Raw genomic sequence first — 22993 nt, 5'->3', positions numbered from 1 at the left:
ACAGGTCTTATACAAATGATAGTTCTATTCTGCTTCTGAACTGTGGAACTCACTTCCACCTTTTATTAGACAGTCAAGCTCAGTGCTCACTTTTAAGAAGCGGCTAAAAACGTATCTCTAAGTTTTAAGCATTTAACTAAAAACTGTACGCCTCATGGTTTTTATCTTCTACTTTGATCTTTTTCTTTTTCTTCTGTTTCTAAATAAATACGAATGAGTTCTTGTATAACTGTTTTACGACCTGTGTGTAAAGCACTTTGAGCTGCCACCAGCATGAAAAGTGCTTTATAAATATAAATAAAAATGATTAATATTAATTTATATTAATACTGTTGATATAAATATTGTCCAGACTACAGTATTGTGTGCCAGTTGTTCACAGATCATTTGACTGTTCACAAACTGGTAGTACGCTGGACGAATCCCTTCCTTAGGTACGTGTTTTGTCATAACTGGTACGAATTAGTGCAGATAATGCAACGTACAAGCAGAATAAAGCACATTAACGCTTGTCCATTGAGCCGGGTACATTTTAGACATGTTTGAATCAAGGCTCATTAGTCCTGTCTAGAACGTATTCATCTGAAGTAGTCCACTTTGGACTAGCTGGTCTTTTGGGGTTAGCCCTAGCCCAGCATGGACACCAGAGCACTGCTGTATTATCTCGTAGCGCCCGAGGAGCCGCCTGACTCATTCAGCTGCATCACACAGTCCTGCAGTCTCGGGGGCTTTGTGGGAATGACTGATTATCTAGATTTCTTCAGTGTCTGATGGTCAGAGGGGTTGAATATATGGGACGCTCATACACTGATCAGGCATAACATCATGACCACCTCCTTGTTTCTACACTCATTGTCCACTTGATCAGCTCCACTTACTGTATAGCTGCACTTTGTAGTTCTACAGTTACAGACTGTAGTCCATCTGTTTCTCTGATACTCTGTTACCCTGTTCTTCAGTGGTCAGGACCCCCTGGACCCTCACAGAGCAGGTACTATTTGGGTGGTGATCATTCTCAGCACTGCAGTAACTCTGACATGGTGGTGGTGTGTTAGTGTGTGTCATGCTGGTACGAGTGGATCAGACACAGCAGCGCTTTTTAAGTACTGTGTCCACCTTGTAGATGTAACATCCGATACGAAAGCTCATGTGTCAGCACAGTTTGTGTGGGTCATCCTCTAGTCCTTCATCAGCGGTCACAGGATGCTGCCCACAGGACGCTGTTGGCTGGATATGTTTGGTTGGTGGGCTGTTCTCAGTCCAGCAGCGACACTGAGGTGTTTAAAAACTCCAGCAGCACTGCTGTTTTTTTTTTTTTTTAACTTAATATGTTTGTTGTACAATATCATATTATTGTTGTACAATATGCATATAACACAGTTTCTTCACTATAGAGGGTGTGTTCACCTTTGCATACGCCTGCATGTATACTGGGGTATATAACACAACCATTAGACATTTTAAGCATACAGTGATGTCATGTTTTAGCCTTACTGCCCACTGATGACATAAACTTAGTTTGAGCTGTGTGTATACATGCTTTAGTTTACCCTGCAACCGGTCCAGTTTAGTATCTGAGCTGCTTCTTTTCTGTAACCGATTATTTTTATGATGTAATGAACTGTGAATAAATGTTCTCTCTGTCCGATTCTCTGCAGCGACGAGGAAATCGAGGGGGTGATCCCCAGTGAGAAGCTGATTGCTCTGTGTAAGTTTGAGCCAGTGAAACAGTGGATGAGGAGCTGCGATCACATCCTGTACCAGGCGCTGGTGGAAATCCTCATCCCGGATGTTCTGCGGCCCGTTCCCAGTCAGTACTACACCGCAATACACCGTATCACACCACAACACACTAGAAACTCCCTTACCTCTGTGCTACATGCTAGAATAACAATTTAATCACTGCTCAAAGCTCTCCTGTGGTGTCTGTACACGGTGTTCAATATGAAACGCTCTCCTGTGCTAGTCTGTACTCTTTCAGTACAGTAATTCTGGCATAGACTTCAATATCCAATAACATCAGCCCAATGTGTTCAAGTGTGATTTGTTTATTTATTTTTGTATGTCATCAGTTCTTTTCACATTATTTTGTTAGAAGATGTTACACATCACGCTAAAGTTTAGGCTTTGATGCAATTTACATGTGTATACTCTTTTATGAATCTTTTTTTTTAATAGTTCATTTATATTAATATCAGCCTTTTATCAGTCAACACTGATAAATCTGTGTAACTTTAATATTGGCTAGTTTTGTTTAATCTGCCAGACAATACGAGGACTGGGTTGTTCACTGTACTGCATTATAAACTATATTCACAGCTGTCACATGTTTACTCTGAGCTGAATGCTTTACAGATCTCCCCTCTAATCATGTTCGTTTTCCCTTCTGTAGGTACTCTCACCCAAGCCATCCGAAACTTCGCCAAGAGTCTGGAGAGCTGGCTGACCTCAGCCATGAGTAACTTCCCCCAGGAGATTGTGCGCACCAAGGTCAGGCTTCTCTTCAATAAGCTTTATTATACACCGATCAGGCGTAACATGTTAGAGCGCTGCAGTGTCTGATCTGCTCAGACCAGCACAGCACACACTGACACCACCACGTCAGTGTTACTGCAGTGCTGAGAATGACCCACCACCCAAATAGTACCTGCTCTGTGAGGGTCCAGGGGGTCCTGGCCACTGAAGAACAGAGTATCAGAGAAACAGATGGACTACAGTCTGTAACTGTAGAACTACAGAGTGCAGCTATACAGTAAGTGGAGCTGATAAAGTGGACAATGAGTGTAGAAACAAGGAGGTGGTCAGAACGTTACGCCTGATCGGTGTATATAATGAATATTTAGTGTCCATCTGAATAACTGGTGGCGATAGCCTTGCTGCCCCATACATGCATGCATAGGTAAATGTGTAGGTGGGCAGGAATTTATATCACTGGCTAACAGCATAGCGCTACATAGCTAAGCTTGGGTACACTGAAACAGACGGAGCTTAAGCAATAGCAGACCTAGCTAATACGCTAGTGTCAAATAATGTCCACTGTAAAAGTGACCATTGACATAAACCATAAATTGTTGTTTTTGACAGATGGACACTTAACGGGTTGAAGTAGCTTGCATTAAGGGCTTGAGCTGGTTGTTGTATTGTGTTATGTGATTTCTGTGTTGATTATTATAAGAGGCCTTATTGCTAAGGGATGTGCATTTGATGACTGGAAGGCTCCCTCCCTGAGAACTCTGTACAATATGGAGACACAGCACTGTTCTCATGCTTGGTGTGTGTGTGTGTGTGTGTGTGTGTGTGTGTTCAGGCCGCAGTAGTGAGTGCGTTCGCGCAGACTCTGCGCAGGTACACCTCTCTGAACCACCTGGCGCAGGCGGCTCGAGCTGTGCTGCAGAACACCTCCCAGATCAACCAGATGCTCAGTGACCTCAACCGCGTGGACTTCGCCAACGTGCAGGTTTGACTTCTTTTACACATCGTAGCGTTTAGTCTAAAGCCAACATACAGGTCTGCATCTCACTACAAACCACGGGCCCCAGCCTGGTGCTATCGCGCAGGCCTGTGTCTTAGAACGCAGTACAGATCTTAGCCTAGCACTGTGTCTAGGTCTAGGTCTGTGTCCCAGTATGCACTACAGGCCTTAGCCTAGCGCTAATATACAGATTATATATAATAAAGGCACTATATCAATAAAATTCAATCAGATGTCTATTTTGGTTTCGCACTGACCGTTGTGTGTGTGTGTGTGTGCGTGCGTGTGTGTGTGTGTGCGCGCGTGTTATCCAGGAGCAGGCCTCATGGGTGTGTCAGTGTGATGAGAGTGTAGTGCAGCGTCTGGAGCAGGACTTTAAAGTGACCCTGCAGCAGCAGAGCTCTCTGGATCAGTGGGCCGCCTGGCTGGACAACGTGGTGAGCCAGGTCCTGAAGCCACACGAGGGCAGCCCCAGCTTCCCCAGAGCTGCACGCCAGTTTCTCCTCAAGTGGTCCTTCTACAGGTACGCCACCTAACACATGGTCAGCAGGCGAGCCAGAACGCTGGACACGAAAGTTCGACTCCACAAATGACGTTCTGTGTGAATCTGAAAAAGGGAGAACCTAAATCAGCTATGTAGTGAGATCTGGGAGTTATTTTACGCTGAAGTGCTTTTGAGAAGCTCCGCGGTGATGAACGCTGATGGTGTTTTGTTGTTGTGTAACGCTGATACGTCCTCCGTAGCTCCATGGTGATCAGAGACCTGACACTGCGCAGTGCTGCCAGCTTCGGCTCCTTCCACCTGATCCGGCTGCTGTATGACGAGTACATGTTTTACCTGGTGGAGCACCGCGTCGCCCAGGCAACCGGGGAGACGCCCATAGCCGTGATGGGAGAGGTTTGTCTGAAGGTTTCGCTTTCTGTTTTGACCCTTTTTTGGTAGATATTTTGAATGTGTGCCCATATGAATGTAACATTTATACCTTTTTGCATTGTAGTTCAGTGACCTCAGCTCAATGATGCCCCCACTGTTGGAGAAAGGTACAAACACGCTTATTTCTATAGTGGTGCTTAAGTCATTCAGAGGGGTTTGATGTGAAATAGAAATATCAGTGGCGCTGATAGGAACCAGGGGTCACGGTGTTTGCAAAGCCACTATAGCCATTTTATTTACCATCTGAAATGACCACTGGATTTATACGTGTCTTCTGAGTTAATGATAATAATCATAATGATAAACTGGTAGTAAACGTTTCTGTAGGGACTGTTTTTCCTTACAACACCCTCCATTTACCTGTCCATCACGTATAGGTTTTAAGAAAAGCAAGGCTGTCAAACTCAGCCATGAAACTCACCATATTAAAAAATCTCATCAAATCTGTGGGCCAGAGAAAAAAAATGCATTTATTTTTAATTGATGTTGTGCTGTAACCTGAACTGGCCACTGTTTATTCACATCAGCAGTAAAGCAGTGCATGCTGGGGACTGTAGTGCAGTGCATTGTGAAGCGGGCTAATGTTAGTAGAAAATTAAATTATTGCAGGCCGGATAGGATTGTGTCGGGGGTCTGATCTGGCCCTTGTGTTTGACACATGGGGTCTAAAGCCTTTGTCACAAAACTACCGTAAAACAATGTCTCAGGCATCGTATTTCACAACCATGTTCATGAGCTTTTAGAAGCTTTAAACTCTTCAGACGTCTGCGGCCGGATTCATGAAAGCTTTGAGGGGAAAAAAAACTTGCAAAGGTTCTTGAGACCTAAAAAACAAAACAACAATATTCTCGTAGGATAATCTTATCTGATGGAGATACATTCTGAATTAGTATAGACTGTTTTTGCGTTAGGTTGCTCTGCTCAGAGGAACAAAGTGGAGGAAAACTCCGAGACCACCTGTGGGTCCAAAACATACTCCGTCATGTTCTTCATAGCTTTTATATTTCATAAGCTCCATTCAGAAGCTGGGCGTCGTGTGAGGCTGCAGCTCTTCTCTCCAGTCTAATAGACGGTGATGTCATTTTAAACCCTTATAATAAAAGAAGCTGAACTTTGTTTTTCTACTGAAAGTCGACCCGTTTTTCCCCAAATCTGGGCTCTAAACTATAAACAGACGGCGTCTCTTCAGTGATCTGCTCTGGAAACATCACTTTTAGAAAATAACACAAAGAGCATCTGAGATTTTTGGCTCTCAGCAGTAAACTGTGAGCATGTAGTGATATGTGGAGATCATAAAACACACGTTCTGTTCATTTGAGGGGAGATTTTAAATAAATTAATAAAATAAAAATGTCCATTTATTTCATGCAGTTACTGAATAATTTGCCTCAGGATCTGGTCGTGTGAATTCAGATGGTCAAACCAAAATATACCCATGAGCATAAGAGGTTAAACAATTTTAGCAAGTAAGAACTAGAGGTGATGGTGGAAGAAATAGCCATCAGGAAAAAAATCCTCCTTGGAAAATATAATTGTGGGGTGACTGACGAGGAGGGCAGGAGTGGCGTCCGTGATGAATTTGAATGCTCACCTCGTCAGCACCTGCAGCCCAAGACAAGTATGAGTCTCTCAAAAGGTTCTTAAATGTTTTCTTAACATATCAACACTTAACATATTTTCACGAATACCACTTGTTCTTGGGATTATTCTTCAGAAACTAGTTAAGAATTCTTAAGAATGACGTTACCCTGTACCCTTGTACTGAAGTCCCTGTAGTTACTGAGTAATAAGCCTTAGTATGTAATAAACCTGAGATTTTGAGATTTTAATGGGTTTAAAAAAAAAACACAGACGTTTGTTTCTTTTTATGATTCCAGCCCCAGGTTTCCATCCTTCCCACTGAACACTAAGGTTTCTCCCTGAATCACTTTGTTTACATCGTTTAATTACGCACATTTTGTTTGTTTTGAAGAACCATGGGCTGTGAGACAATAGTGCCCCACTACTGAGGACTCAGTATAAACCTCACCCTTGTGTTTAAGGTTTGAATTAGCTCCACAAAAATGGAACCTTTTTTAACCTCCTCTCTCTTCTTTCCCCTCAGATGCCTCGTTCTCTGAGGATATCAGTGACCTCGGCAGCGACGGTGACGTATCTCGGGGAACGTGTGAGCCTGCAATAAAGAGCGAGAGGATCGAGATCAACCACTCGTTGCAGGAGATCTGAGAGCCGTCCATCGAGACTGGCCACCGCTCTGCCTGCACGGACGCTGTACCCGTGCGAGTGTTGGGTGGTGGGATTTTATCAGTCGTCCTCAGATTCCACCGTCCTTGCTAGCGAGCTGCGTTTTAACACTGATTTTGGTTCCTAACGCGTACAGGAGTCTAGTTTTGTCCAGAGAGTTTCTAGTAGTTAATCTACTTGAGGGTCTGTTTGTTTTCCTTTTGGGTCCTTCGTTTTCAGCCGTGCCTCTCCGAGCTCAGACGGAGCTCAGCGCCGTGTTTAATTTGGGATCTCCGTGCCATAGTGTCCTTTCCAGTGCCTTAGATGAGAGCAGAAAGCAGTCGCTGTATCCGGGCCGTGCCTGTACTCGCAGTATGAATGTATCGTCTGATGACCTCAGCTGTCTCCAGCACCTTCCCGCAGAGGCTGCAGGGCTGTTTTCCTGTAGCTACGGCTCCGTTCACGCGTGCTCCGATATAATGCAAGCCCACTAACCCAAAGCAGCCTTGCGTGTTTCATCCCCACCAGCACTGCGGACCTCTTGCCGCCATGGCAACCACATGGACGGCACATGTCGCTGTTTCTTTCTGAGACGAAAAAAGAAATGTGTATATAAAAAGAATAGATAAATACAAATACGACACCCCTGGCCATATGAGATGAGCTGTTGATACCTCAACCACCGTTTCTATGCTAACTTTCTGTATTTCTGTAGTGTTGATTTGTGTAAATTTGGTCCTAGAGGAGACCCCCGCCCCCCCACGGCAACTGTAAATAAACTTATTTAGAGGAGATCCTGTGAAAAGTTGTAACGGTGATCGAGCCAGTAGTGCTGTTCCTCACTCTACAGGCTCGAGTCATCGACTAGAGGAGCTAGTGCTTCTAGTCGGCTTCGGTCCAGTTTTGCATGTTGGTGCTGAAATGTTCTGAAGCTTCTAAGGGGGATTTAAAGGGGCAGTGGGATCTTTGGTTGTGCTGAAAGTGACAGAATGTCTGTAAATGACTATTTGAAGTAACTGGAATGAGCCTGCGCTCGCCGGGTGGTTTGTGTGTTTAAATTTTCATTCACAGTTTTACCAGAGATTTCTTATACATTTAAGATTTCAGACTTAACGTTGAAGCAGATCTTCCGTACGATGGGAATTAAAATGGAAAGGCGTTACGAATGAATTAGTAACAAAGAAAAGATGTGCTGCATTTATTTTCACCCATATGTGTGGAATCTACAAGTGCCCAGCTTTATTATTGAAGAGCTGGTTAAACTTTGATGGGGCTTTATTGTCTATTTTTAATCAAACTTTTTCTCATATGGTCTATGAATATTGTAGTTGATGGATTTCCAATGTTTCTGGATGCTGTTGAGCTGAGACAAGGAGCCCAGTGATGTCCGCTCGTCCTGGTTTTGGCCACGGTTTTTCCCCCTGATTGTTTACAGAAATGCATTTCAGCGCTGGTGGATGATTTTCTACATGATTTTATGGGAAACGAGTTGGCCGATGTCTCTCTGGCCTCCCCCTCCGCGCTCCTCCTTTCTCCTTTCTGTTGTTGGAGTGCCGGGAGGTTTCAGGCTGTTTGTTTTCTCGTGCCTGTTACAGTACTTTGCCTTTAGTGTGTTTGGGGACGAGTATTCACCTTGTGTAACCTGGTAATATTTATTTATTTTTTTTTTGGTAATTCTGTTTTAGATCTTCTGGCTACGGTTTATTTTTATGGGAGTAGATATGATTCTTCTCACAACTATATTGATACCTTATTTTTGTTTTTTTCCCTTGAAAATAAACTGTTCTTGACTTCTTTACTTAGACTAAGAACAGACTATAGTCTGTAACAAAACTGCTTACATCAATTGTATTTTGTACTGGTATAAAACGTGTAATAAATTGGTGTAAACCACTTATGGATCCACGTGTTTTGATTTCTCGGCACGGTGAGACGCTTGCTACTGTGATTGTCATTACAAAGTCTTTAATAATTCATTTTATCTTATACTCACATGAACAAGACCACTTCTTTTTTTTTTTTTTTCCATGGCAACATCATTCCAGAACCCTTACATGTTTAAACTGGAATCACAAATTTTCACAAAAAGAAAAAGGAAAAATCTTACATCCAGTTTCCAAATCGAGCTGGCAAAGGTACACAGTACGCATTGCACACAGGAACAAACGAACAGACGGTACAAATAAAAGAGCGCTCAGAGGGGAGAGAACAGGCATGTATAGTGAGCCGTCTGTACAGCGAAGCGCTGAAAGATTTAAACCAGGCCAGGTCTAATACGCCACTATTATATTGGTCCTTATCAGCAGCAAGGACAGCACAGCCAAATGGATTTCCAGTGTCTATTCCTCACAACAATGCAACATGGGTAATGTCCAGGTCCCAGGCACGTCACTCCAGCTGTCCGTCCGGTCCCCGATGGAAGGACCTGGCCAAGTCTGATAAAAGTGCAAACTCTGGGCTTCGGTTAAACAACCAGGCGCGATCTCTCACAACGAGCAGCCGGCCATGTACTTCCCTGTGAACAGAACAGCGGAATTCATTCAGGGCTGGAGCCGCACGCTCAGGTTCGGATATAAAACCAGAGCTTCCAAAAGCTTCACATGCTGGAAACTGTATTTAATTATACTGTAAATAATGATCTGGTCACATCCCACGTTTCCATTGTTATTTATTGTCCACTTTCTACCCAGGTTTGCACAGTTTCATGTCTTTTTTCATTATTCTAATAGAAAATGAATCATTCTTGTTATACTTTTATTATAATGCAGCTTAAGCTGGCAGCATTCTTTAAACCATAAACACTAAATGAAACCAAAGCCCCGCCAAACGAACCCTGACACGAGCAGCCGTGTGACACCCTGAGGACCACTCCCCGTCAGGGGGAGGGCTCAGAACTTCAGGACCTCTGTTCCACGGCAGGCCGGAGAGGCCATGGGCTGTTGCTAGTTTTCTAGATTGTTATCTTGCAATAACAAGATAAGCAACTCATTATTTCAAGATAATTTTGTTCCTGAGATAATTCAATCGTTACCTCAATGATGACAGTTATCTTGAAATCACAAGATAACCCGTTATCTTAGGATAGCAGCTGTTGCTATCTTGAGTAACTTATTTCAAAATAACAATTTTGTGATCTTCAGATAACTCATCTCAAGATGACGACTTGGATCTTGGGGGCTGTAAACCAATTCCGTTACGCAAATGTACAAGTACAATGTGTAATGACAATAAAGGTTCATTTCATTTATTTCAGGCAATTCTGTTGTATCTTGTGATCTCAAGATAACAGTTGTCATCTTGAGGTAACGAGTTAAGCCATCAGAAGAAAAAATTTTGTTATCTTGAGATAATTCTTTATCTCAAAATAACAATCCAGAAAATAAGAACCGCCTCAAAGCGTCTCTGGACTTCCATGCTGTTCAGCAGGCGACGCACCCGACTCAGCTTAGCGCGCCGTTTCGGGCTAAAAGACCACTGAGCCTTTGAGACTGATATGTAAATGACTGGGCAGTTCTGATTGGCTGCAATGTACTGTGCCCTGTGATTTGGCCCTTTAAGGCTGACTGCAGTTCCATTACCCAGCTAAGTAAGTCTATCTTTAATCCTTTTCTCCTCCATTATAAGAAGCACCCTTCACTTAATCTGGGTTAACACAGACAGAGTCTCTCACCTGTGGCGAACCTCTTCTTCACCAGTGACATTCTGTAACGGCTGCCCACCAGCTCAACATCCATCCCCGAGAGGGACGCTCCCGAACCCACAAACTGCACGGCCAGGCTTGGAGGGGGGCCGCGGGGAACCTCCAGGCACTGCCAGCTGGCACACAGCGTGCCTGAGCCTGATACACAAACACAACATCACTCCACTGACCTCTTTGGGGGGCTGTACGTAGGTCCAGACTTCAGTTCCTCTCAGACCGTTCACATTAACACTGTACAGCATTTATAACATCCTTTAAAAACATCAGCTGCACTTCACACATGAGAAATGGACCGAAATGTCCACTAAAAATGTTTTACTCCACAACGACAAAAGTATTTTGTTACAGATCGATTACAAACAATCCCGAAGCATTCGAGCATCCTAATAAGAAACATCTTCATTTATTCCCACGTTTCTATCACTGAATACTCTGCTTATTAATTACACTCTATAGGAGGTTTTGTCCTTAAGCCACTCAAATCACTGGGTGCAGGAACTAGGTGGACACTGGATTCTTAAAGATTAACTGAATAATAAAGTCCAGGTTTAGAACTGCATGTTCAAATTCAGAAAAACACGTAAACGTTCCCAGTCAATGGCTCGGAAACGGAATAGGAATGAATAAAGTCACATGTGGCTCATGGTACTCGAGCGTGTCCAGTAGACGCAGTAGAATCTGATTTATGCAGGCATGTCAGAGTCAGCCACAGCAAGTGGGGGTCAAACTCTAGTAGAGAGAATTGATTGACCAGGGTCGCCCGAGTTTCAGTTTATTCCATAAAAGCTCTCTGCTCCTCTAATGTGGAGGCTTTTCTCGACCTCAGCTCCCACTCCAGGCTTTCCTATGCTAATGCTGCCTTTTAACATCAGCCTTCCGAACATCGACACTGGACTGTAAACTGAGAAAAGGAGGAGGTCAGCATGAAGGTCACGCACATTTTTTGTTTTTTTGGGGGAAGAAAGTGTGTGGGTGATTTGGCGGAGCCAGAAGTCTACAGCAGTTAGAAACGGATGACTCATTTATATTTAATATAAAGTAATAAGTCATCTGAATTGGCCCACATGAATTATTTCCAAAGCAGTTCTGCACAGTCATCTGAGTGTCCATCCACTTATATAAGACAGTATCTGATAAAAAATAAATTATGTATGCGTGTATTTTTTTTTTTTATCAGATATACACTCACTGGCCACTTTATTAGGTACCCTTTGCCAGTAAAAGGTTGGACCCCCTTTTGCCTTCAGAACTGCCTTAATTCTTCATGTCAGACTTTCAACAAGGTATTAGAAACATTCCTCAGAGATTCTGGTTGGTTATTTGAGTTCCTGCTGCCTTTCTATCATCTGGAACCAGTCTGCCCATTCTCCTCTGACCTCTCACATCAACAAGGCATTTTCGTCCACACAACTGACCGCTCACTGGATATTTCCTCTTTTTCGGACCGTTTTCTGTAAACCCTAGAGATGGTTGTGCGTGAAAATCCCAGCAGATCAGCAGTTTCTGAAATACTCAGACCAGCCCATCTGCAGTGAAATACATACACTATATACACACACACTACACACACACTACACACACACACACACACACACACACACACACACACACACTTTCCCTTTACATTGTATGTAAATTTCATGATGAATTGACCAACAGAAATGAACTAAAATGACTTGGAAAAAATTCTGGTTCCATTGACTTACACTAAAAGTAAAGAAAATCTTTTTTTTTCCTTTAATGTTATCATTTTGGACATTTTTTATATATACCTTTATACCTTTTTTCTATAAAGGCTACCTAAACAAATAAATATAAATGTTTTCTATGTAGGCTCATTAAAATGAACACACACACACACACACACACACACACACACACACACACACACACACACACACACACACACACACACACAAAAACTGCTGAAACGAATGTATTAAACGGTGCTGCGTACGCAGCCAGGCTGGAGTTAAGATTCCCCTGATATGATTCATCCTATTTCTCTTCAGCTCTCACCTTGTTTCGCTATGTGGACTCAGTCTGGTCATATAACTTACATTACTTTATTATTTCAATGTTACTACACAATTTGCAGTAACAGAATGTTTTGCCTTTACATTCAGGTTTGTGTCCATCAACTATCAAATTCAAATCGTGATAAACATTTCTCCTCTCCCACTAACACAGATGTTCAGGGCGAATATCGACATTTTCAATGAGAAATTATGAATATAAAACGACATGCTTTTGTCATTACCAGCAATAACTGCAACCTCTGAAGGATCAGTGGGAACAGATTCGCCTGCCATCTTTTCTCTTTTATGTGTATTTTAAATTCATATAGAAATGGTTCAGCTGATGATGACAAAATGAGTAAATACAGGCTACTACTAGATAATACTCTTGTATGGACAAATGGTTTGGCATTCCAGACTGAATCCAAACATCTAAACAAGGAGACGCAGGGGTTTTTCTTTGGTAGGTAAGTGGGGAGAGAGAAGAGTGGATGAAAATGAGAGAAAGAGGTTGTGATGGAAACCTTTGCTGTGGTTCGTCGGGGAGAGGTTCGGCAGTTTCCATAGCAGTCTCCTCTCCTCAGCATTCCTGCAAAAAACAAACAAGAGAAAACAAACAAAAACATCAATAAATGAAAGCGTCGGCACAGCAGCTTATCAGGCACGTCATCCTGGCCACTCTCTCACTTTCTTTCCAGACATCTCTCCAAATTCCTGAATTCAGCTACAGCTTGTATGATCTCCATAGAAAAGCACGGAGTAGAATGGGAATTCAGCTCTTGCCATTTGAAAACTGCCCTTTCTTAAATTGCAGTAATGATTTAGAAACGATGGATGGCTGGATGGAATGGATGGAATGGATAATCTCTCAGCCTCATCATGAAGACTGCTTATTTATTTACAGCCATCTGGAACAAATGATTTATTTTCATTAGATATTTCTGCGGAGATTAAACATAAGGTAATCCACTCACATAAGGAAGGAGATTGAGGAATAAGACTAAAAAACAGGAGTTTCCACAACTGAAGCTCAAATATTGATTAAAAGATACAGAGAAAATGAGTCTCCTAACCCTCACTGAGGAAAGAAGATGGACACATCAAACAAAGAAGCTGAACAATGGACTGACCACCATACCACTGAGTCCAGACCTCAATACCGCTGACTGTGATTACTTGGATCGAGATTGAGAAGCAGAAAGTACAAAACAAACTTCTGACTGAACTCTGGAGGTGGAAGTCTGCGTGGGACTGGTTCATGTATATTTTTTTTTAACTCTGGGTCAAATCACCTTCCGGACATTCTGAGGTAGAGGCTGTTACTGCAGCAAAGGAGGAACAAACTATTGATTATTACTTACTTATATACCTATGAATACCCTTCATTTCAGAAGAAATGCTGGATAAGCAGGTGTCTATGATCTACAGTGTACCTCCCTCATGCTCAAACTCTAATCCTCGTCCAGTGGCTTGAAAACGGTCAGAAACTGCTATAAGCCAATAAGATGAACCACTCAGTCATGTTCCACCCACCTGTTTCAAGAGATTTGATTGAAGAAATCCCACGTCTGCAGCACCGTGTGGGCTGGAAGATTATTTTTTTTTATGATCTATGCTGGAATTATCTGAAAATAGCCTCACATCTTCCTCACTCTGACCTCCTCTCTCAACTTCCTGTCAACGTCTTACCAACCCCCGATCATCATACTGTTTACATATAATTCTCCCGCAGTCAATCATCCTCCTACACTCCTGCTCACTCTTTCACTCTCTCTCACCATGATGCGGGTGGTTGGCACTGCAGGTCAGTGGCTGTGTGGTCCAGCGGCAGCAGCACCTGCACGGCCGTGAGCTGGGTGGCGGGGGCGGTTGCCGGGCAACAGTGGTAGTCGAGGGAAACGCGAGTGACCGTCCCACTGCGCTGGCACTCGGCCGACAGCAGCAGAGGAGCCCGAGCGGGGTCCTGCGACGACACCTGCGGGCAGAGGTCGGAATACAGAATGATGATGTTTTGGGAGCCATTTTATGTTCTGCTTATTCATATTTGAAGTAAACATTTATTTATCTTTATATTAACTGTGTATTTTCAATAAGCACTACTAAACATGAGGCAGGACAATCACATTAACATAACACAGAACACAAAAGAACTCAAACCTCCCCACATTAAGTGAGCTACAGTGCATCCGGAAAGTATTCACAGCGCTTCACTTTTTCCACATTTTGTTTTGTTACAGCCTTATTCCAAATTGAATTAAATTAATCTTTTTCCTCTAAATTCTACACAAAATACCCCATTGTGACCATGTGAAAAACGTTTTCTCGAGAGTTTTGAAAATTTATTAAAATTAAAAAACAAAGAAATCATATTTACATAAGTATTCACAGCCTTTGCTTAATACTTTGTAGAACCACCTTTGGCAGCAACTACAGCCTCAAGTCTTTTTGAATATGATGCCACAAGCTTGGCACACCTATCTTTAGGCAGTTTTGCCCATTCTTCTTTGCAGTACCTCTGAAGCTCCATCAGGTTGGATGGGAGACGTCTGTGCACAGCCATTTTCAGATCTCTCCAGAGATGTTCAATCGGATTCAAGTCTGGGCTCTGGCTGGGCCACTCCAGGACATTCACAGAGTGGTCCTGAAGCCACTGCTTTGAGATCTTGGCTGTGTGCTTCGGATCGTTGTCCTGCTGAAAAATGAACCGTCGCCCCAGTCTGAGGTCAAGAGCGCTCTGGAGCAGGTTTTTATCCAGGATGTCTCTGTACATTGCGGCATTCATCTTTCCCTCTATCCTGACTAGTCTGCCAGTTCCTGCTGCTGAGAAACATCCCCATAGCATGATGCTGCCACCACCATGCTTGACTGTAGGGATGGTATTGGCCTCGTGATGAGCAGTGCCTGGTTTCCTCCAAACATGACGCCTGGCATTCACACCAAAGAGTTCAATCTTTGTCTCATCAGACCAGAGAATTTTGTTTCTCATGGTCTGAGAGTCCTTCAGGTGCCTTTTTGCAAATTCCAGACGGGCTGCCTTGTGCCTTTTACTAAGGAGTGGCTTTCGCCTGGCCACTCTGCCATACAGGCCTGATTGGTGGATTGCTGCAGAGATGGTTGTCCTTCTGCAAGGTTCTCCTCTCTCCACGGAGGAACGCTGGAGCTCTGACAGAGTGATCATTGGGTTCTTGGTCACCTCCCTGACCAAGGCCCTTCTCCCCCGATCGCTCAATTTAGACGGCCGGCCAGCTCTAGGAAGAGTCCTGGTGGTTCCGAACTTCTTCCATTTACGAATGATGGAGGCCACTGTGCTCATTGGGACCTTCAACGCAGCAGTAATTTTTCTGTATCCTTCCCCAGATTTGTGCCTCGAGACAATTTTGTCTCGGAGGTCTACAGACAATTCCTTTGACTTCATGCTTGGTGTTTGCGCTCTGACATGCAGTCAACTGTGGGACCTTATATAGACAGGTGTGTGCCTTTCCAAATCATGTCCAATCAACCACAGGTGGACTCCATTTAAGCTGTAGAAACATCTCAAGGATGATCAGTGGAAACAGGATGCACCTGAGCTCAATTTTGAGCTTCATGGCAAAGGCTGTGAATACTTATGTAAATATGATTTCTTTGTTTTTTAATTTTAATACATTTTCAAAACTCTCGAGAAAACTTTTTTCACATGGTCACAATGGGGTATTTTGTGTAGAATTTTGAGGAAAAAGATTAATATAATTCAATTTGGAATAAGGCTGTAACAAAACAAAATGTGGAAAAAGTGAAGCGCTGTGAATACTTTCCGGATGCACTGTAACAGTAACAGTATAAGGCAATATATCCAGTATCTTCTTCTTCTTTCGGCTGCTCCCTTTAGGGGTCGCCACAGAGGATCATCTGCCTCCATCTTGCCCTATCCACTGCCTCTTCTACTTTCACACCAACCATCTCCATGTCCACCTTCACTACATCCATAAACCTTCTCTGAGGTCTACCTCTTCTCCTTCTGCCCAGCAGCTCCATCTCCAACATTCTTTGCCCAATATATCCACTATTCCTCCTCAACACATGTCAAACCATCTCAACCTGGCCTCTCTGGCTTTATCTCCAAACTGCTCTACCTTCACTGTCCCTCTGATCTGCTCATTTCTAATCTTGTCCATCCTTGTCACTCCCAACGAAAATCTCAGCATCTTCATCTCCACCACCTCCAGCTCAGCCTCCTGTCTTTTAGACAGAGCCACAGTCTCCAAACCACACATCATAGCAGGACCACTACTGTCTTGTAAACCTTCCCTTTCACTCTTGCTGCTATCCTTCTGTCACACATCAGCCCTGACACCCGTCTCCACCCACTCCATCCTGCCTGCACCCTCTTCCTCACCTCTTTTCTACACTGTCCATTGCGCTGGATGGTTGACCCAAGATATTTGAAGTCATCCACCTTTACGACCTCTACTCCTTGCATCTTCACCTTTCCACCTGCCTCCCTCTCATTCACACACATGTATTCCGTCTTATCTCTACTGACCTTCATTCCTCTCCTCTCCAGTGCAAACCTCCACCTCTCCAGATTCTCTTCCACCTGCTCTCTACTCTCACCACAGATTACAATGTTATCAGCAAACATCATGGTCCATGGAGCCTCCTGCCTGAAGCCCTTGAAGGGGCTCAAAGCTGATCACATTGAAACCATTTGTCACTCCAACTGCCCACCTCACCACTGTCTCACTATCCTCATACATGTCCTGCACCACCCTAACATACTTTTCAGCTACACCTGACTTCCTCATACAGTACCACAGTTCCTGTCTTGGCACCCTATCATATGCCTTCTCTAGATCCACAAAGACACAATGTAGCTCCTTCTGACCTTCTCTGTACTTCTCTACCAACTCTCAATGCAAAAATTGCATCTGTGGTGCTCTTTCTGGGCATGAAACCAAACTGCTGCTCACTGATCTGAACCTCTCGCCTTAGCCTTGCTTCAAAAACTCTTTCCCATACCTTCATGGTGTGGCTCATCAACTTTATACCTCTGTAGTTACTGCAGCTCTGCACATCACCCTTGTTCTTAAAAATGGGGACCAGTACAGTACACTGCTTCTCCACTCATCAGGCATCCTCTCACTCTCCAGGATTTTGTTAAACAACCTGGTTAAAAAGTCCACTGCCTTGTCTCCTAAACATCTCCATACCTCCACAGGTATGTCATCTGGACCAACTGCCTTTCCATTCTTCATCCTTTTTAAAGCTGCCCTCACTTCCACTTTACTAATTCTCTGCACTTCCTGATCCACTATCTCTCCCCCGTTGTCCTCCTCTCTCTCTCGTTTTCCTCATTCATTAGTTCTTCAAAGTACTCCTTCCATCTACTCTTCACTCTCTGTTCACTCACTAGTACATTTCCCTCTCTATCCTTTATCAGCCTAACCTGCTGTACATCCTTTCCAGCTCTATCTCTCTGTTTAGCCAAACGATACAAGTCCTTTACTCCTTCTTTACTGGCCAGCCTCTCATACAGCTCATCATAGGCCTGAGCCTTCGTCTTTGCCACCATTCTTTTTGCTATGCGAAAAGAGCCGACACATGAAATCACAGTTGTTGAGGCTTCTGTGTAATTTTCTGTTAAATATATATATATATATATATATATATATATATATATGTTTTCTTTACCTTTATTAAATGGCTGTTTTGACTGGAAAATAAATGACTGACATTTGCACAATACTGTATATAGTCCTCATGAATGAACATCCCAAAAAGCAAAACAGGTGCAGGAGATCACTCTGGGTCAGAGACTCCTTCCTGACATTCTGAACTGGAGGCTGTTACTTCAGAAAAGGAGGACAAATGCCCAATTAACTCCCTTCGTTTCAGAAAAATTGCTGGATTAGCAATGAGGGAGACACTAAGCTATGATGTATCTCCCTCACGCTCAAACTCTCTAAAGCTCATCAGCAGGCCTGAATACGGTCGGAAATATTGCTCTAAGCCAATAAAATGAATCATTCAGTCAAGTTCCACCCACCTGTTCCAAGAGATCTGGTATATAGAAAATCCAGTTCCAGTGCCCAAAATACATTTACAAATAATTAATAATATGTTGGAAAGCTGGGATGTTTAATTCCAGCTAATGCTAAATAAAGACTCACCTGATACTTCAGCAAGCCCACATTATAATAGGACGCCTGTGGGTTAAGCTCCGCCTCTCTCTGAAGGTGAAAAGTCAAGGCCTGCATGTTGAACCAGAAGTCTCTGGAAACAGGGTCGTTCTGGGACGGGTCGCTGAGGGGGAAGAGGAACCAAAAACAACTTCATGACCCGTACAACGGACAGTTTCTTAGTATATACTTTGGTATTTACATAATATTATGACCGCCTCCTTGTTTCTACGCTCATTGTCCATTTTATCATTCATTGCTTCACTTACTATATAGGTGCACTTTGTAGTTCTACAATTACAGACTGCAGTCCATCTGTTTCTCTGATACTTTGTTGCCCCCTTTTACCCTGTTCTTCAGTGGTCAGGACCCCCATGGACCCTCACAGAGTAACACTGATCTACTCAGACCAGCACAACACACAGTAACACACCACCACCACATCAGTGTTACTGCAGTGCTGAGAGTGATCCACCACCCAAATAGTACCTGCTCTGTGAGGGTCCATGGGGTCCTGACCACTGAAGAACAGGGTAAAAAGGGGGTAACAAAGTATCAGAGAAACAGATGGACTGCAGTCTGTACAGTCTTGTAGAACTTGTTGAAGTGGAGCTGATCAAATGGACAGTGAGCGTAGAAACAAGGAGGTGGTCATAAGGTTATGCTTGATCAGTGTATATCTACCATATGTTTAGTAAAGAAAGAGAAATATAAAAGAGCATACAATTCATCTGATTATGATGATTATTTTTGAGACCTCAAAAAAAATGTATTTACTGTCTTTAAAAAGTAAGTTCACCTGTAGAGTAGCTTCTGATTGGGTAAGAAGTGATCCACCCGAGAGATGTTCACCAGCCGAAAGCTGAGCACAGGTGCATTTGGGTTGGCAGTGAATATACGAGTGATTCCAGCAGGAAATGACATGGTGAGGTCACCGGTGATCTTCACTAGACAGCTGAAACGCATACATACACATACATTAATATCATCTAAATATCATGTAAGTAAACAGCAACACAAACAATGCATGTTTGCAGATACGAACACATAAATATATGGTTTTACACCATCTCAGATGGTTGTTCGTCTTTGTAATGAGGGGTTTATGCATTGCACCCCTACTATAATATCGCTCTCTATGCACTTTTGGATGGACTGCTCTTGCTGACCGTCTGACCCTGTTCTGCATCCACATTCTGAGTCATCTGAGGAAACTGATTTTTATTTTTTACTGCACGAATCATAGGTAGACATACCTAGATGCTGTGTTGTGTGCTGTTCTCTATCTCACGCGATATGTCTGCAAGTCCGCCATGTTGGGGAGGTCAAGAACCGCTTGCGAACAAATTCACTTGTACTGCGAGACGATGAGTCTGAGGATTAAATCGGCCTCAACTTCCTTATTACTCAACCAATTTTTACCAAATTTGTTTTCTTATAATCCTCAGGCATAGACTAATCTGCTCAGACTGCTCTTGGTAGCTTTTATTTCTTTAATAACTGATCATGCTAATTAGCCGTCCGGACCAGCAGAAGGTATTCAGTCTTTGCCTGATGTTAAAAACCGAGTTTAGAGTGAGAAACACAAACACATACACATCAGCAAATCCATCAATGTGTGAACCACTTCTAACCTTAATACACGTTAAAATAAAATAATCCCTCCGAAAAACACAGTAAGAAGGATGAAGTTAAAGTTGGCTTCCAATTTACCAGCTTCCCATTCAAATTTTCCCATTCCACATTAAATGGTGCAGCAGTCACTTTCTGGTCCCTGATGCTGCACCATTTAAGGTGGAACAGGAAAATTCACACAAGAAACTGGCAAATAAGCTAATGTTGCTTTGTGTAAGACGGTGTTGACGTTAATCTATTATGAATATCTACACAGATTAAGTAATGTGATAACTTACTCCTACACAGCTTTAACCATCATTTAAAATCAATACTACTGCATCAAGTTAAAGTCCTCTCTATAGATGAAAATGAAATAAAATAGGCTTAATATAAATCCAGAGGAAAAACAATCACATCAACAGGTTCTCAGAGCCTCACCAACCACACGGCCATATCTACACACAAACATAACTGAATGCAGTCCAGCAGCGATGTTGACCTCCCCAAAGTGGTGGTGCCACTGACGTGCCTGGCTGGACTCAACGCGACATCTAGGTGTGTATCTATGGCACTAATGCACGAGCACCACGATCACTGACCGAACAGATTCAAGCACAATTTTCAGGGCTTTTATGTTCAGAGTAGTTGGTTTAAAATAGCGACACACAGACTTTCGGCTGCAGAATAGACATTTATGGTACATCTAAACAAGTAGTGTGTAAAGTGATCATACATCAAAACCCTGTCCCACAGAAGCTGCAGCCAATCAGTAACTCTACCCGATATAAACCGGAAACATGACCTTTACTCACAGCAAATCACTCGTGTTTCTCTTTCCGGGCTAGATTTACTTACGGTGCTTAAGGTGTGTCGGCCGTAACTATATACAGCTTAAAGCGTCCGTCTTTTGCATGTGTGTTTATTCTGTTCTGCTGATTGGATTTTTTTTCTTTTTTTATGTTCAGACTTTGATTCTTGCGCACAATAGTTTAACGGCACTTTATGCGATGGGGTGTGTAAATTTAACATTATCACTTCGAGCTGTGATGAAACTATGTTACTTGGTGCAACCGGTTAAATTCTATTATACAAGCTGGTTGGTTGAGAGCTGTTCCAACTGTGCTGCTATTTTGCCATAACATCACGATTTTTGACAAACACTATCACTCCGCTGAGACGCTGTTGCTAAGCAACGACTTTGACAGCTGCAGGAGACGCTCAAGCCAGTCGAATGTTTTACTTCTTACTTTGCGCACAAACAGAAAATGGATATTTTAAAGATCACATTTGACCAACAGCGGATTTGGTCTCTACACGGCAGTTCACTCTCCAGCTCCTTACAATAAATTCTCAAACTGTCGTCACCACTGAGCAGCTTTTCAGTTGGCAGCTGTGACAGAAGAACAGCTAAACAACCTGGAATCAGCCAGAAATGAACCCAACACCATTCGCCAAACGTGCCTGATCTTCAGAGTCTGACCAAACATCTGAGCCATAAAACGGACACAATAAACACAGTTTGGGAATTTAGTGTAAGGAGCTGGAGAACGAACTGCCGGCTTTGCAGTGAGTGGGTGGAGCTGGTTACTCTGACGTAGCAACAAGCTGCTCGTTAAGGAGCTATAATTTGGTGAAGGAACTGAACATTAAAACATATTAAACGCCACGTTCACAGCCCAGTTTATTCATTTATTACTGTATTTATTTCACTGTTGTGTTAAAGCAGTAGAAACACTCGAGGCTGTGATGATCTACGGCAAAATCACGTTATTTCATGATTACACACTCCCTCTCTGACAGATTACATTCAAACTAGGCTATGATTGAACTTGCGTTCAGCCGGTACAACTGGCTGCAGAACCTAAGAGTGATGGAAAGGAATAAAAGTAAGAATGGAGGAAAACAGAGGTCAGGAAATGAACGCTGACTGCTTACCGGTTGTGTTCTCCTCCTTTAAAGTAAGCGTTAATGTATTCTGTAATTGCTGCGGCTACAGGCCACGACTCCTGAGTGCTGAGAGAGATAGGACTCGGCCCTCGGGACAAACCTGTGAGGACACATTGCTCAGAACTGAATATCATTTGAAATCAATAATTCAGGATATTTTGAGAAAAAACAAGTTGTGCTCCTCAGTTTCTCTTTCACTTGAATGAGCCAATATATCAAATCATCACTATCTATGAAAGAAAGCATTTGTGGGCGGACCATAGAGGAGACACTAGCATTGCCGTGTCAGTCAGTTAAAACAGGATTCCTTGAGCTTCACGGCCAATTCATGTAGGCTGCTGATCTGAACCCATGCTGCTTGCACAGATCAGGAGGTGTGAAGTCATGCTGGAGGTCAAGTGCGAGTGCCCACCTCGTGCAGGACTCTGGGCACGGGTCTGGCCGCCCCAATCACTTGGGCTGGAGGAGGAGGAGGATGTTGGGGGAGGGCTGGGCTCAGGCAGAGGAGACGAACACAGGGACCTGGACTGAGGGCCAAAGGTCAGGGGTTAGGAGAGACGGAAAAAGTGCTACCACAGCAAGATTAGAGGGAGCCTGGCCACTTTCCCATTATACCAAAAACACAACTAAACACTAGAGGGCACCCATGAGCGAGGCCTCGATTAACTACATTAAACGGAGCTTAAAAATGAAAAATAAAACATATTTCTAGACATGCTGGATCTGCCTTTAATTTTAGAAAAGTAAAAGCATGCATTGTAATAAAAATCAGAGGAAACGGCAGCTTTTCTACACTAATCAGGTTTTGGACAATAGGGTGCTAACATTACCACTACTGAGCGCTGATTGGTTGGCATTACTGTTACTGAGCGCTGATTGGTTGGCATTACTGTTACTGAGCGCTGATTGGTTGGCATTACTGCT

At 43.2% G+C, this 22993-nt stretch overlaps 2 protein-coding genes across 9 annotated transcripts in view; one reads left to right on the top strand and one right to left on the bottom strand.

Annotated features, from left to right (window-relative positions):
• rfx2 (regulatory factor X, 2 (influences HLA class II expression)) overlaps positions 1–8522 on the top strand; it is a 56189-nt gene extending 47667 nt beyond the window's left edge. For 4 of the 7 annotated variants that reach the window (XM_037535680.1, XM_037535681.1, XM_037535682.1 and 1 more), the window contains 7 exons: positions 1659–1810; positions 2393–2490; positions 3308–3457; positions 3787–3995; positions 4217–4382; positions 4471–4513; positions 6511–6648. In XM_037535680.1, the coding sequence (XP_037391577.1) occupies positions 1659–1810; positions 2393–2490; positions 3308–3457; positions 3787–3995; positions 4217–4382; positions 4471–4513; positions 6511–6632 (940 nt within the window). In that variant the 3' untranslated portion in view covers positions 6633–6648. Of the gene's footprint in view, positions 1–1658; positions 1811–2392; positions 2491–3307; positions 3458–3786; positions 3996–4216; positions 4383–4470; positions 4514–6510 lie in introns of all 7 variants that reach the window. The other 3 variants (XM_037535685.1, XM_037535679.1, XM_037535678.1) reach the window with 2 other exon arrangements.
• Positions 8523–8577: 55 nt separating this feature from the next.
• fcho1 (FCH and mu domain containing endocytic adaptor 1) overlaps positions 8578–22993 on the bottom strand; it is a 121350-nt gene continuing 106934 nt past the window's right edge. For both annotated transcript variants that reach the window (XM_017722328.2, XM_037535677.1), the window contains exons 20-27: positions 22482–22596; positions 22058–22169; positions 19305–19460; positions 18497–18629; positions 14126–14322; positions 12872–12936; positions 10300–10467; positions 8578–9144 (exon numbers count right to left, since the gene is read on the bottom strand). In XM_017722328.2, the coding sequence (XP_017577817.2) occupies positions 9116–9144; positions 10300–10467; positions 12872–12936; positions 14126–14322; positions 18497–18629; positions 19305–19460; positions 22058–22169; positions 22482–22596 (975 nt within the window). In that variant the 3' untranslated portion in view covers positions 8578–9115. The remainder of the gene's footprint in view (positions 9145–10299; positions 10468–12871; positions 12937–14125; positions 14323–18496; positions 18630–19304; positions 19461–22057; positions 22170–22481; positions 22597–22993) is intronic.

The sequence above is a fragment of the Pygocentrus nattereri genome, chromosome 28, assembly GCF_015220715.1.
Source record: "Pygocentrus nattereri isolate fPygNat1 chromosome 28, fPygNat1.pri, whole genome shotgun sequence".
Classification (NCBI taxonomy): Eukaryota; Metazoa; Chordata; class Actinopteri; order Characiformes; family Serrasalmidae; genus Pygocentrus; species Pygocentrus nattereri.
The sequence above is the reverse complement of the archived record's forward strand: the minus strand, read 5'-3'. Positions and strand labels throughout refer to the sequence as shown.